Genomic DNA, 15,407 nt, shown 5'->3' on the forward strand with positions numbered 1-15,407 from the left:
AACCTATACTTATTTTCATTATCAGGGATACTAAAACTGAGAAATGTTTAGAGATGCATTCTGCCCTCTGTTGCCTAAATAATACTTTTATTGTCTTTTAACTCGGCAGGTTTGTGAAGCTAAGTCCACTTGAACTCTTTGTAAACAGATCTACCTGTATATACACTTAGTTAAAAAACAGTCAACGCATTTTTGCTATTGCTGGATTAAGCTAATCATAACTGCATACTAATCACAAGTATAAATTAACACATTTTAGAGTAAACAAAAGATTACCTTGTGTCCAAAGCTTTTAAAGCTTTGTTGCGGGGCTGCTGTTCCAAACAGCTGACTGCTGGATTGCCTGCAACAGGTATTGTCATTGCACTCAGCACCAAGGAAGTTATGGCTTGTACTGCAAGAACATTAATTTGGGTCCTCTCTGTATCTTCCTGTAAAATGAACTTACTGTAATTTGAATTGGAAAAAAAAAAAAAGAATCCTGAAAGCCCTGAGTATTAGTTTGTTACCTTCCACTGAAGTATTATCAGCAAGACTGATAACTAGACTTCTTCCTATTCAGAAATTTGGTTGACATAAGAAATGCACAAAAAGCACTGCAACTAGCAGAAACATATCCTTCCACCTCAGAAGTTCTACACACATTCTCTAATCCCAACAGCATTAAAGCCTCAAAATGTTCATTTCAAAGTTTTAAAAGTATAGCTTCCCTGTTTGCATCTACACAGTAGTTTACCTATTGAAACAAATCATCAAACAAGAGCAAATCTGAGTTGGATCCTTCTCTGATGTGTTTTCACATTAACTGTTTTTATTAACAGCTCTTTTAGGAATAAAACTCAACCTCATCGTGAATTTTCAACAGCATTTTTATGGATATCATTGTCTAGATGCATTCATTGCTCTAATGATTCATCTAAACCAAGATGCTACAGATTCAGTATTTAGCAGCACTGATAGAGGTGTCTGAACTCACAGGGACATAAAGACAAGGAACTAAAAACAGAAGTAATTTTTCAATTTTAGTCACTAATATTCTGTTTGATAGGCTTATTAATAGAAGGATTTTTTTCTTTGTTATAATTAAATTTTAATTTTAAAAACATTCAGTGAATGACATTACCTCTTGTTGGCTCTCTTCTTGGTCCATTACGATAGGCTGAGTTACAAGTACACCGAGCAAAGTAGCCCAAGTCTCCTCAAACTGGGTACGGCTGATCCATCCTAAGGAAACACTCAGAGATAGCCATTCACGTCTTAATACAAACTTAAACATAGAACAGCATTAAAGAAGCAGCACATTGTTTCTACAGATTCAATTTCATACTTATTCCTACTCAATTTAGCATTTTTCTAATCACCATAGCTTGAATTTAAACTGTTCTGCTTTAGGAAGCGAAGAATTCTTTAGAAGGGTATTATCCACGTATTATCCACGTGGTCCTCTTCAGGTTATTTCTTACATATATTTAGATATTTTGACTATCCAACTTTAAAAGCAATGAGATCTACCATGATTTTACAATACAGAAAAGCATCCAAAAGCTGCACTTTCTTTCCTGTGAGGACTGGCACAGAAAATCCCATAATGATCCAAGAAATCTTCATGCCATAAAAGCAGAATGAATTGCCTAGAAACAGGCCATTAGAATTCAAACACTTTTCAAAAGTTTTTCCAAACTGATTTCTAGCAATATATTGTAGAGGATTCTTTAACAGTACTCCACAGTTTATACTTATAATATCTGAAGTATTAAAAAAGCAAATGTCATCTTAGGCCTTATGGTGTCCAAATAAAAAACAGTACTTCACCACAGGTCATTCAAAAATTAACCTGTAGATCAAGATAAAAAACAGACTTGTAAGTATACGGAAAATTTGGTACATTGACAGCCTAATCTGTTAAGGAAGGCTTGAAATCTTAAGCCTCACACTGTTCCCCCTCAGTAAACCTTTATATACCCAGAAGCTTTAAAGTGACACTTAAAATATTGAGTGTGGGACAGCAAATTCAATTTATCTACTATGCATGAATAAAAAAGGCAGGGTGAAGCAAAACATTGTTAGACATGCTATCAAGTGTATGCTTCATAAAACAGGCACCAATTCTTAGAACACACTAAAATGACTTCAGAGTTGGAACAATTTATCTCTACTTCTATAATTTCTGATTTTCACTCTGCATTGAGAAAAATGCAAGAATTACTACAGCACAATTACTAACTTGCTCTGAAATATTATTTCTTGTCTAAATATGCAACAATAGTAAATAAATGGTACCAAACTCAGTTATCTGAGGACTTCACAGCACAGGTTAATGCCCAATAAGTGCCATCTGTATTCACATTTATGTTTGTACATACCAAGTGTATTAATGCGATAGATGAACTCTTTAAAGATTTCTTTTTCTTGAAGAAATTCAACTGGGATTTCAGGAAAAACTGTGCCAAAGTCACCTGCAGGCTTTGGCGACCAGCCTAATTTCCAGACCTGATGAAATATAAAGATTATTACTATTCCAAAACAGTAATAGCATGAACATGACAACTATACGTATGTAACAACGTGTAGCACCATTCAAATGCATTAAGACATGAATGACTAAAATAATTCTCCAAACACAAAAATCTTATAGAAAGATTAAATAACACAGAATATTTTACACTATTTCTTTTTCTTTTCTTTGCACATTTCTCATTATGAATTAGTTATTTAGTCCTAATGTCCAAGAAAATAAAGTTCCCATCATACATTTTAGTTTAGAATTTATGTTATGCTAAGTGCCAGCTGAATCCTAGATTGAATGCTGAAAATGCACTGAACTGAAATTCAGGGAAAACAGTTTTGTATTAAAGATTGCTGAAAAAGCACAATGATGCATTCAAGAGTGGTCAAAGAAGTCTTAACCCATAAAATTAGTATTTTTAGACATCCTCTCACAAACACTATGAGGAGAAACTGTACGTATGGATCAGAAAACCCCCTTCTGCTTTACTTCGTAAGCACCTAAATATGTTTCTGGTAATTGAAGTTTTTAAAATCAGCTTAAGTCATCTCATAACACTAATACCACATTGGAGGTAATCATAAGGTGTTATTAAATCCACACTGTATCTGCTAAAAAGGAGAGTTTGAAATATTTTGTCCAAAGGATCCAAGATGAGTTAGGAAAGAAAGGTAACATACAACATACAATCCAGAAGTATCTGCATAGCATGCCACGGTACCACTACAAAATATCTGAGCTAGTTCACACACTAGAACCACCTCAGCATCTTTGTGGTACTTACTTAGCATGGAGTAAAATGAACTTGTGAATTCAGATATAAAAGAAGGTAGCAGTGTAGATTTTACACTCCCAGGGTTATATGATTCTGCTGAGCAGGAAGAAATATTAGCCCTAACAAAGCACCCAAATCCTATTTTTATGTCTTTTAATTACTGCCTGGACTTTCATTCACATAAGAATGTAAGGAACAACTACACTCCTTTCTAATCAGAATTCTCACTCCAAATTAACTCTTATTTAATATCTTTACAACGCTTTTCTACTTCACGTTTAAAAACCTAAACTGGGTGATCAAAGTAGCAAAATATAAGTCCTACTGACAAAAAAAAAGATGCAGCCCCAATATTTGATTTTTCAAAAAGTTATTCGCTAGTTCTTACATACTGAAAATAAAACAGACATACCAGGGGAGGTACTCTTGTGTAACTGTTCACTAGAGGCAGCCTTGCTAAACTGATGATGATATTCTTGAGGACAGGCGTCAGAAACGCTGGTATACTGCTGTTTCTTTGATGCCCCAAAGCCAGGACAGTCTGTAAACATTCCACCATCTCAGCAACCATTTCACAAGCTGCAGTAACATGTTTATTTTCTTTGTAGAGAGAAAAAAAAATAAATTCAGTTTTGCCAATCTATTCAAAAGACACCAGTTAAAATCATACAGAAAAAACAAGAATGCTTAATTAAAGAATATGTTGACTAAGAAGGACAAAGAGGATGTAGGACAAAAATGTTATACAAGACTTCCATCTGGTTAAAGAGTATTACTACCACCCTCTCTGCAAATGTTGCTTGCCTGTCTCAGTGCTGGAGAATACCAATAGCTGACATCTGCCAGCAGAGCAGATACGTCAGTTTCCTAACCTCAGCAATAGTTGGGGTAAACACCGAATAGTGCACTTCTTAGAATTAACATTGACCAAACTTATCTATCTTATAAAAAACATTTTCATAACTGGCTCTCTTCTAGATCTGATAAGCAGGGTCATTTCTTTTAGGTGGAACTGGTCTCTCAATCTACACCAGCATAACTGAAAATAGAAAACAATGCTGCTGTCCACTCTTGCAGACTACATTTGTCATTCGCCCCAATACAGTACTCCTATACATGAGAAATGCACATAATGAATCTGCCATTTATATCAGAAGAATTAATAGATCAATTCTACATCTCCAAAGGAAATTTAGAAATCCTACACCACTTTAAAGAGTTCAGTCTGCAGCATGCTGCACAGCTGACAGGACCCCCCAAAAGAAGGATCTCCCTTCATGTTTGGCTTTCAATACAAAAAATTATACATATTAAAAATGTTAACTTATATATAATAAGCATTTATCAAAAACTAGTAAGCTCTCAGATAAATTCCTATTGTTAAAAAATTTAGTTATTGAAAGGGGACCTACTGTTTTTTCATCAGAAATAGAATTCACTGTTTACTTACTCTGTGTGTTTGAATCAACTTCATCCTCATTTAAGCCTTTTGAAGTATTCTTCTTTCTTTCAGGACTAAGAAGTTGATTTCCCGGTTCAACTGCAACTGAAGTAAGACAAAAATATTTAAAAGACACAGACATTATGTATCTCATATACCATTTTTCTCCTCAAAACCACATAGTAGCATTATATATTTACATTTCCAAGGAATCTGCTAGGTTCAAAAGTAAACACAAGGTTTTAAATGTGAAATTAAAACAGTTAAAATAAGGTTGTCAAAGAAATAACTAGAAAGGATTCACAAGAAACATTCCAGACACCTAGCGGTGATGACTGACAATTAAGGAGTTCTTTTCACAGGTGTTCAAAGTGGACTCACCTGCTTCTATAATAAACCTAATGCAGTTAATTAAGGAGCAAGCATACGTCACATTAACTGCAGATGCCAACAAATTCCAGAGGTTAGGCTGCTGTAATGTCAAACAGCAACAATCCAGAGCAGCTTGAAGATCTATACTTAGTGGAAGCTGGTCATGCATTAAACGCCATGATAATGCCTATGGAAAAATCAAAATTTCCCATTAATATCAAATTCTCCCAATACAGGAATTTATAGCTGAAAGCTGTTTTTTCTATACAATTTGCTAATAAGAACCTTACATATTACTGTATAGAATATGTTTCTTTTCTAAGAAAGCAGAAAACTACAAAAAACATGAGTATTAAATGAGAAAAAAGAAAACAAAAACAAACAACAAAATAAAAAAAAAAAGTCAAAGGTAAACCTTTTCTGTTCAACATCCAAAAAGTGCTGGACATTTCTCCCAAATGCCAAGATCATTCCATCAACCTCTTCTCGTAAAAAGCTACCCTTGCCCCATAACCCAACCGGATTTTCTATCACAGATCAAGTAAAATAACCACTGAATAAACTTCTACAGTAAGACAAAAAAGTTGTCCAGATCAAAAGTCACTTCACAGTGACCAATTTAAGTCAAAGTTGCTTCCTCTACCAACATTTCATTACATCTTTATTTATGGTTTAGTTTCTTACCTCTACTGACATCACCACAAATTTCAGGATATCATCCTCTTTATCAGGAGGAACACGGAGACCCGTTGGTAGTTTTGAGAGTAACAGCAAATACTGAGCCAGAGCACGACAAAGCGTCATCACCGACCGATACATCGCCTCATCTCCTAGAAGAAAAGACTGAATGAAATCTAGCAGTTTGAATTTTTCCCATCAACAAATATTTTTCAGAATTATCTCATAGGCACTTTTATACCAAGTTATCTTGATTTTTTTTTTTAAAAAAGGTCATGAATTAACAAGATATCTGTCAACTACCTTCGCAGAGAAGAGAATAAAAGTAAAAAGACCACTATTTCTATTACCAAAGATATCGCTTAGCTTTTTCCAGTAGGCTGATGGCTCAGTTGGCAATAGTGGTTGGAAAACCTGGTGGTTTGCAGGAAGGTTTAGTACAGTGGTAGACACATGGTCCAGAGTTACCCTCCGAGATGTTTCAAAGAGGCTACTCTTCTGGTCTCTTGAGATTTCATTCATGCCAAGGCTTAAACAAGGCGCTAACAAGCTTAGGTTGAATTCCTGAAATCAAATAGTAAATAAAAAGTAAATAAATTACTTTTAAAGAGAATCTAAGTATTTGATGGAACTATTCTGGCAAATTAATATAGTGGCAAATTAATAGTTTATTAATTTAACTTATAAGACCTCCACTCTTTTGTATTACGTAACAGCACCATAATTAAGGTCATATTTGTTCTATTTAATTTCTAAACACCAATATGCTGGACTGGAAAGGAAAAACAGTATATTCAGTACAAGTTTTCAGAACAACATGTGAATAAAGCTCTGATGACCTGCATATATGAAATCTTCAAGAATAGGTGCCAAACAAGTATTTACTATAATGGAAAGAACGTTAAGGCATATGGAAAATAAGGCAATTGGTGACAGCCAACACAGCTTCACTAAGGGCAGAATTGCACCTGACAAATCTGGTGACCTACAACAGCATTATGGCATTGGTGGACAGGGGAAGAGCAACTGACACCATCCACCTGGACTGATGCAGAGTATTTGACACTGTCCCCCATGATATCCTTGTTTCTAAACTGGAGACAAGGATTTGACAAATGGACAACTTGGTGGAAGTGGCTAGATGGTTGCACTCAAAGTGTTGCAGTTAGTATCTCCATGTCCAAGTGAAGATCAGTGATGAGCGGTGTTCCTCAGGGGTCAGTATTGGGACCAGTGCTGTTTAACATCTTTGTTCCAGTGACATGGACAGAGTGATTGACACTATGGACAGTGCTGATGGCACCAAAACTGTGTAGTGCGGTTGACCTGCTCTAAGAAATGCCATCCAGAGGGACCTTGACAGATCCTTGACCCTCTCTCCAATGAAGACAGGCTAAGAGAGCTGGAGTTGTTCAGCCTGGAGAAGAGAAGGCTCCAGGGCAAACTTATAGCAGTCTTCCAGTACCCTAAGAGGGCTACAGGAAAGCTGGGGAGGGACTCTTTGTCAGGGAGCATGGTGACAGGACAAAGAGTAATGGTTTTAAACGAAAAGAGGGTAGGTTTAGATTAGATATATGGAAGAAATTCTTCATTCAGAGGGTTCTGAGGCACTGGAACAGGTTGCCCAGAGAAGCTGTGGATGCCCCATGTGGAAGTGCTTTGGACAACTTGGTCTGGTGGAACGTGTCCCTGCCCAAGGCAGGCAGGTGGGAACTAGATGATCTTTAAGGTCCCTTCTAACCCAAACCATTCTGTGAGTCTATGAAACTGATTCTTCAGAAGATTTCATCATAAACTTCAAATTCCTCAATGGGGACAAAAAGGGACCGTTTGCTGACAGTATGGCCCAGAGAATTTACATCCCTGATATGCAAAGTATAAAATAACCTACTGTCTTCTGCCTAAAAACTTAATGCATTTCCCTTTTTTTCCCTTTTTGCCAACCTTATTTTCAGAAGTTCCTAAACCACTTTTGCCAGAACTTTCCAAAATATATCAAGGTAAACAGCTAGCAATTGAGCTCAAAATATTAAAATTTGGCAGAAATATGAGTAGTTGAGCACAGGGCTGAAAAGTGCAAGCTCCATCAGTTATTTGATATGCACGTTTGGACAAGTCACTATCTGTCATATTTGACCTGATAGAAGAACAACTACTGTCATCAATTCACAAACATCACAGAAATCTTAAAATTTCCTTTTTAAAACAAATAAACAGACTTGAAAATAAAGTGGCAAGTCACAATTTAGCTTACAAGTTTTGTCCACCCCTGAAATAACTCTAGTAAATTGAATTTAAATTCTAAAAGAAGTTAAAAAGATAAACTACATCTTTCAAACTCCACATCTTTGGTATTTGAATACTAACCATGTTTCTTCTCAAAATGAGAAAGTGTAAAATCTATTCAAAAATGGCTTCCCGCTATCATTTCTGCATACCAGCAGCAAATGTACTGGACAGAATTCAAGCAAAATATATTCTCAGAAAACCTAGTTGTACATCATGACATATTTACTATCTGTGGCCTGTTAGAGCCATATTACAAGTCATCCAGCACAGATAAAGATTTCAGAAGCATCTGGCATTGTAAAAGACTGTATAACAGAATGAGGAAATTATGTAAAATGATAAAACTATGGATTTTTGTTATTATAATATATAAACTAATCTTCATTTCCACTCTATATATCCAACCTGTAGTATTAGAAAACTAACATTAACAGCATTGCTAAAGACAGAGTTGAAAAATATTCAGTATTTTAGTTTCCCAAATGAAGTAAAATTCAGAATATCAACTACCAGTATCATATAAATTTCAAGCGCTTGTATTTAAAGAACCTAATCTATTAATACTACCAGTTAGAACATCTGAAATATTTTATTACAATATATTCATTTGATTCAGATCTATCTGACAAAAAAGTTACCTTGCAGGTCATGAAGGAGTTCAGGTCAGGCTGAGGAATCCTATTTACAAGTTCTGCACCTTCTAGTAGTGCTGAGTCTGACTTGATGCAACACTGTGACCTCACTAGTGACACATACCAGTCCTTTAATAACGGAAAAATAAACTTAGTACATATTTGTTTTCAGAAAATAACATTTTGAGGGGTGGGGGAAAATTGCTTACTGGCACTGAATTGTGGTCCTTTTAGAGATAAACAGGCCACATTAATGTCAACAAAAAGAAAAAAGCAAAGAAACTACAAAACTAGCAATAATAAAAACATCAGAAAAAGTAAAATAGGTAACAGGTGAATGGCCCATTCTAAAACAGACAAATAGGTATTCTTGGCAAGTTGTCTATTTCCATGGAGTCTGGACATCAAATAAGGTAAAAGAAAGTTTAGCATATAGCACAGATATACTAGAATTGTAAAGCTGATGAGAGTGTCTAGAAAATAACCACTGTTATACCTACTGATAACTACTGTTGTGCAGTCAAACGCAACAGTAATAGACAAAAAAAAAAATACTGTAACAAAGGAAGAATCACTGGCCAAATATTTTGCAAGGAGCAAAAGATTCTTTGAGCAAAGAAATTTCCAAACATAATCTTACTTTGTCTAGAACTACAGTCTCTAAAGCTGGTTGGCCTTCTCCATCTAGGGGGTGTGAAGTAACCGCAGGTGAAGGACTAGTTGTGTCTGGTGCTACCATAAGTCGAAACCTATCCAAGAGTGAGTAAAGTCTTTGGTGTCTGAAAACAGAAGAACATATCAAAGATCTAACTTAGTTTTATAAATCATTTAAAAATAAAAATAAAAAAAAAAAATACGGTGAACAAATCCTAGTTCTGTGAGAGAAAAGCACTAAGGTCATGAGTTCTTTGTTGGATACATGCACTCACATAATGTGTAACTACAAACTTCATCAGCTACCAGTACAAAAACAAATGAACCACCAATAATAAATAATTAAATTGATATAGATTTTGAACGTATAAATGCTTATACATAAAATACAAGCTGTTCAATTACTTTTTCAATAAAAATATTTACTGCATAAAGAAGAATTAAGTTTAATGTACAAATCTGATTGCAGATGAATATATTCTAAGAGATACCAAATAAGAACCACTTCTTTAAGAAAATGGAGAACATAGTAAAATTTAATTTAAATATAAGATTAAGAATTTCGTTTTGTGGATTTAGAAGCCACTGCCATCTAAGGGTTTTTGTTTGTTTTTCTGATTCCAGTACTGCTATCAAAAGCATATACCTTAAAGCCATTTGGAGACTTTGGATTTTTTTTTATTATTATTATTATTATTTTTTAACCTAAATCTAATCTTACCTAGGAAGGTACTCTACTATCAATCTACTGCCATCTTGGGTATTGGGCTTTCTATTCTTTCCCACTACTTCTATTTCCTATTTCAATCAACAGGTATTAACTGCGAACAGCAATGACATCAGGAAGATTCTATTACTCTCTCCAACATCAAATAAGGTTTTTGCAAGAATTAAGTCATTTACCCCATTTTATAATAGCATTTTACTTTTAAAAAGTTCAGACATTAAGAATTTTATCACAGCTGTCTGAAAAAAAAAAAAACACAGCTTGGACTGACAAAATTCTGCAAAAGTCTGAGAAAGATAAAGTTGCTTTCAGTAATGTAACTTTTGCCAGAGAATTAATTTGGGGTGACTTTCTCTAAAAAGTTAAGTTCTGAATGGGATGGGGTAGAGAAGAGAATTTGATGTCTGTGAGCCTCTGGCTTTCCTGATTTTGTGATATGTTTAAGAATTAAATTCAACCAATACAACCGTCCTTGAGTCAAAATATGCATACATCTCAAATGGGACTTCTATTTTAATCTCCAAACAGAATTCACAAAAAAAAAACAAACAAACAAAAAAAAAAACACACACACACATAATTGCTACAACATTACTTAGCTTGACATCTAAACATGTACTGGTATCATTTACCTTGTTGCTAATCCACTGCTTTGAAGATATTCCTGAATTCTATCCAGTTCTTCAACTGGTAACTGAGTAATGCTGTTCTATAGGAAAGAGTCACAAGAATTTTATAGGACAAAAAAGAAAAAACTACCAATATGTACTTTGAACAGATTAGGAAATTCAAATGCAGATAAAGTGATAAAGTTAAATGCAATCATTCACATATTAGTGTTCTTATCCACAGAAATCACTTAAATTAAAATACGTCAATTAAGATGCTTAAAATATTACATTTGATCATATTACTATCACTATGCAAAGTGATTTGCAAATGAATATATTTATCTTTACCTGTAAAGTTGCAGCCAAAAGCATTTCTACCCGACGGCAAGCTAGTGTGTCAACCATGCGAGCAAGCACACGGAATGGAGTACACAGAAGCTTATCAACATACAATGTTAAGACAGCCCCAGACTGGCTGAGATGTATCCCCTCTAAGCACTGTAAAGTCTTCTTCAGAGTTGTAGGCTAAATGATGAAAAAACAAAAAAGCTAAATTACATATCTAATAATGTAGTAGGATTAAATACAAGGGTGTTGAAACAAACAAAAAATCAATTAGAATACGAAGATGTTTATAGAAAAGAACAGCAGCTGACAACTAGCTGACTAATATAACCACCAAATGAATCTCATGTAACTTAAGTATTTTACTCACAAGCCTAAGGCACTAATGCAGTTGCAGTAGACTTGTCCATAGACAATAGGAATAGAGAAGCAACTTTACCAGGTTGTTCAAGAAACTCCCACCACTACCTCCTAGAGGAAGCCCAGGAAGCACCATTCCCACAGAGAGTTCCTAAGCTTAAGAGGGATGCATGCATACAACCTTCCATCCCTATCAATCATCATCAGCTCCTTTTAAATCAGAAACTAAAATAATAAACAGAAATCATATACTGAATTTCTGAAGTGATCTGTCCCTCATCAAGATAGACAGATCAACTGGGGAAGGCATGAGCTTGAAATTATTTTCATGTCGTTACGGCTTATGAAGATGAACTAGCTCCTGTTCCCAACTCTGTAGTTAGTAGTAGTTATTCATGCAACCAAGGTACTGAAATCAAAGATGAAAGCTAGAGCTTTAATTTACCCCTCATATTTTTTATGCAGATTAATATATTTATTATGCAGAATAATATCCAAAAAGGAAGAAAAACAGCTTAACCAACTCTACTTGAATCTATAGACTTGATGGATTGGAACACATCTGACACTGAAATTGCTAATATGTTACAAGGTTCATTGTTTACACTTTTTACAAGAGACATCAAAAATAAAATTACAAATTGATAAATTACCCACGAATGCCAGAATTTGCATGCTTATATTTCAATTTAGTTTGAACTGATAAGTGGCTTTATTCTTAAAAAAAAAAAAAAAAAAAAAAAAAAAAAAAAAAAAAAGTAAAGTTAAACTTACAGCTGCAAGATTCTCACATCGTGACTGAATGGCCTGGATAAAGAGACCACTGGCTGCTGAATTCCTGTGAACAGCGCTAATGAAGTCTTGTACTGGAGGCTCATGGGACAGATTAATCAAGTCCTGAACATGATTCACAATAAGCCAGGTCAAGTGTTCTGAATCATGTAGGTTTTGACACTAAAAGGGAAAAAAATAAAATCTGATTCCGGTAATACGCAGGGTAAGTGTTTAATTACTAAAAATCTTATCTGATACAACATGAAGTTTTCATCCATAATTCCAGTAACTGTTTTAAAATAATGGTGTAAAGTGTCTATATTTTAATATTGCCATCATTATTTTTTACATGACAGTTTTTTCAAATGCTTTTGAACTCGTTGTAAATTAAGAGAGTCATGATGAAATTGTAATAATCTTTTTTAATATCATTACAACAAATGGGAATTCATTACACAAAAAGGGAATGGCACAAAGTTACGCCAGGGGAGATTTAGACTGGATATTAGGAAAAGGTTCTTCACGAGGCACTGGAACAGGTTCCCCAGGGAAGTAGTTAGGGCACCAAGCCTACTGGAGTTCAAGTAGCATTTGAACAACACTGTCAGGCATGTGGTAGTCCAATATGGAGCTAGGAGTTCGACTCAATGATCCTTGTGGATCCCTTCCATCTCAAGACATTCTATGATTCTAAAAACCCAGGTTAGAAACAAGTAAATTGAGAAGGTCATTGCAGAGATGCCTCTTAACAAAATGTTTTTTGAAGTAAACATACACAAAGTCTTCTCTTTAAAGCATGATTTTCATTTAGGCTTCTTTTTAAAGATTTCATATTACTACTGGCCCTAAACACAGAATGAATAATTTCTGGAAAGCAAATCCAAAGAGATCAGTCAATAATTAATTGTAAACCTACAGAGGTAAGTGGATATCAACAAGGAAGGAGTACAACACAACAGAAGATTTCTAGAGCTTATCAGGTGATGCTGAGAAGCTGGTATTCTTCAGTAAAGAGGTTTTGGAGGGTTTTACTTTGGACTAGCTCTCATCTGACCATGGTGACTGAATTAGGAGTTGAAGTGCTTTTTAAATACAGCTTTTAGTCTAGCTGAATCTGAAAGGAAATTAGTTGGCTTCCCTGAAAGTACTCTGCAGTGCAAACGCAACTGCAATACTACATATAAGTACTATGGGAAGGTTCGCCTCAAAGGTACACTTCCAATGACTTAAAACACTAATATTAAAGGCATGAAGAGGTTGAAGCCACAGGAACTGCTGTCATCAGAGAACCAAAAATAGAAATGAAATGTTAGTGTAAAAGCTCTCCTCTTACACTACAAAAGATAGAAATGTGTTGTCCACTAGAAACTGTGCTGCTACTACTAATGTTGGGAAATCTAACATTTCTTAGTATGCTCCTAGCAACTCACAAGTAATGATTGCAATACCCATCAGATTGTTCTATTACCTACTAAGTGTCCTTAGACAAGCCCCATGAGAATTAGTTCAGAATAGAAAAAAATTTCAAACGAGCTCATACCTGATCTTACAGAAGTGCCCCCTAAAAATGAAATCATTAGTTTGACATGTCCTCAATTTTCACTCACGAACCAGACTCCGTTGATGCATACCAGTAATAAAAAATTGTCAGCCTAATAACTCACTACTGTAGTTATAAAATCCATAATTCAAAACTTACGACATAGTCACAGAAAAGAATGAGTGCTCCTCTTCTCACTATCTCTCGATTGCACATGCCGCGTTTAGATTCGGAATCTGATTCATCACTGTCTCCACATATCTGAGGGCTAAGTAATTTAGTAGTAGACAGACTGTGTCTCCTGCAAGAAGCACATTATATTTTATCACTATGGCTATTGAAAAATCAAAAAAATTTGGAATGACCTACCAATAATAAGTCTTTATGCAGTATTTATTTTCCCAGAAATTTCATTTTAACATTATACTGCTTTGAAATAGACACCTTGCTTTGCATCACTCTTTACTTTCTAACAAAGTTAGTACTACTTTTCGGTCAGTGTTCATTGCTTCTTTGAACAGTCTGAAGAACTAAACAGGTTATTTAAGAGAAAAACATGGGCTATTGCATCTCTGGTAGAATAACACAACATAATTCTGTGTTTCTTCACACCCTGAGGTTGAACTGAGGTCAGAAATTCATATTTGAGTACTTCTCTTTCAAAGTATTAATCCATTCATGTTGTAAATCAAAATCAGACTTCCCTAATATTCACTGCACAAACATCAGAAATTTCTCTCAGATGAGTTTTTAATCTCCCTTTACAGTTTATGGAGGGATACCCACCCACCCACATAGTGATCCCACCTTACACCCAAAGTAGGGATCATCCCCATCATCCCCATGTCAGAAGTACAGGTGGGGTGACCCAACTTCAGACCAAAAGTTCACCATTTTAGACAAGATTTCTGAATATCAGACAACTCATGTCAAGTGACATCACCACTAATGTCACTTTATAATGAATCAGCACAATGCTGACAGTATGTTTTAACATTCAGTGCTAGACCCACTGACAGGTAACAGATATACCCAGATCTTACTGATCAGACACACACAGTGTATATCATCTGCACTGGCTGGTTATCTGCTGGAAGGTGAAATAAGTCTCCACAGAGGCATGAAACCTGCTATATTGAATATTTTGTTACAGCTATTTACATATTTAAAAGTACACAGATGGGAATTTTACAGAGATGGGAGTTTCATAGTCTTCAAAGTGTAGAGGTTCCTTGACAGTTCTTTTGAGGAACAACTGAACACAGGATGCACTTCCTTAGTTTGAAAGGCATACTGCCAGAACAGACAGTATGTAAATACACATGTACAAAATAAACGCAGAACTACCTACCTCAGAATCTAGTAGTACTATTCAAGAGTTGACAAGCTTAGCAGATTAAAGGCTAGATTTTTTTCCCCATACAGTTGCACCAAATACAATTGAAAGACATGCTAATAAAAAAAAAAAAAAAAAAAAAAGCTTACTTTGGAGTCTGATGCACTTCTGACCACCAGTTGTAGTTGGTATAATTGACAAGAAGAAGGATCTGACACCAAAGAAGAACTAAGGAAGGATGTGTGGGAATCATGGACTGAACAAGGTCACTCAAACTTTCAAGGGTATAGAAACTACCATCGGATCCGTCTCCTGTAAAAAGCCTGGTGGCTGCAGCTGTGATTCTTCTGAACATTCCTGAAAATAA

At 35.2% G+C, this 15,407-nt stretch overlaps 1 protein-coding gene across 2 annotated transcripts in view; it reads right to left on the reverse strand.

The window, feature by feature from the left end:
- Positions 1 to 15,407, reverse strand: part of HTT (huntingtin) — an 83,904-nt gene that overhangs the window by 13,978 nt on the left and 54,519 nt on the right. For both annotated transcript variants that reach the window (XR_014618364.1, XM_084285993.1), the window contains exons 40-54: positions 15,190 to 15,397; positions 13,864 to 14,005; positions 12,165 to 12,344; positions 11,034 to 11,210; positions 10,707 to 10,783; positions 9,334 to 9,472; positions 8,700 to 8,822; positions 6,123 to 6,336; positions 5,779 to 5,924; positions 5,104 to 5,281; positions 4,732 to 4,827; positions 3,694 to 3,881; positions 2,364 to 2,490; positions 1,124 to 1,224; positions 277 to 431 (exon numbers count right to left, since the gene is read on the reverse strand). Coding sequence is in view for 1 of the 2 variants with exons in the window: in XM_084285993.1 (XP_084142119.1) it covers positions 277 to 431; positions 1,124 to 1,224; positions 2,364 to 2,490; positions 3,694 to 3,881; positions 4,732 to 4,827; positions 5,104 to 5,281; positions 5,779 to 5,924; positions 6,123 to 6,336; positions 8,700 to 8,822; positions 9,334 to 9,472; positions 10,707 to 10,783; positions 11,034 to 11,210; positions 12,165 to 12,344; positions 13,864 to 14,005; positions 15,190 to 15,397 (2,251 nt within the window). In the remaining variant the exon portion in view is untranslated. The remainder of the gene's footprint in view (positions 1 to 276; positions 432 to 1,123; positions 1,225 to 2,363; positions 2,491 to 3,693; positions 3,882 to 4,731; positions 4,828 to 5,103; positions 5,282 to 5,778; positions 5,925 to 6,122; positions 6,337 to 8,699; positions 8,823 to 9,333; positions 9,473 to 10,706; positions 10,784 to 11,033; positions 11,211 to 12,164; positions 12,345 to 13,863; positions 14,006 to 15,189; positions 15,398 to 15,407) is intronic.

Source organism: Netta rufina (genome assembly GCF_964035555.1).
Source record: "Netta rufina genome assembly, chromosome: 4".
Classification (NCBI taxonomy): domain Eukaryota; kingdom Metazoa; phylum Chordata; class Aves; order Anseriformes; family Anatidae; genus Netta; species Netta rufina.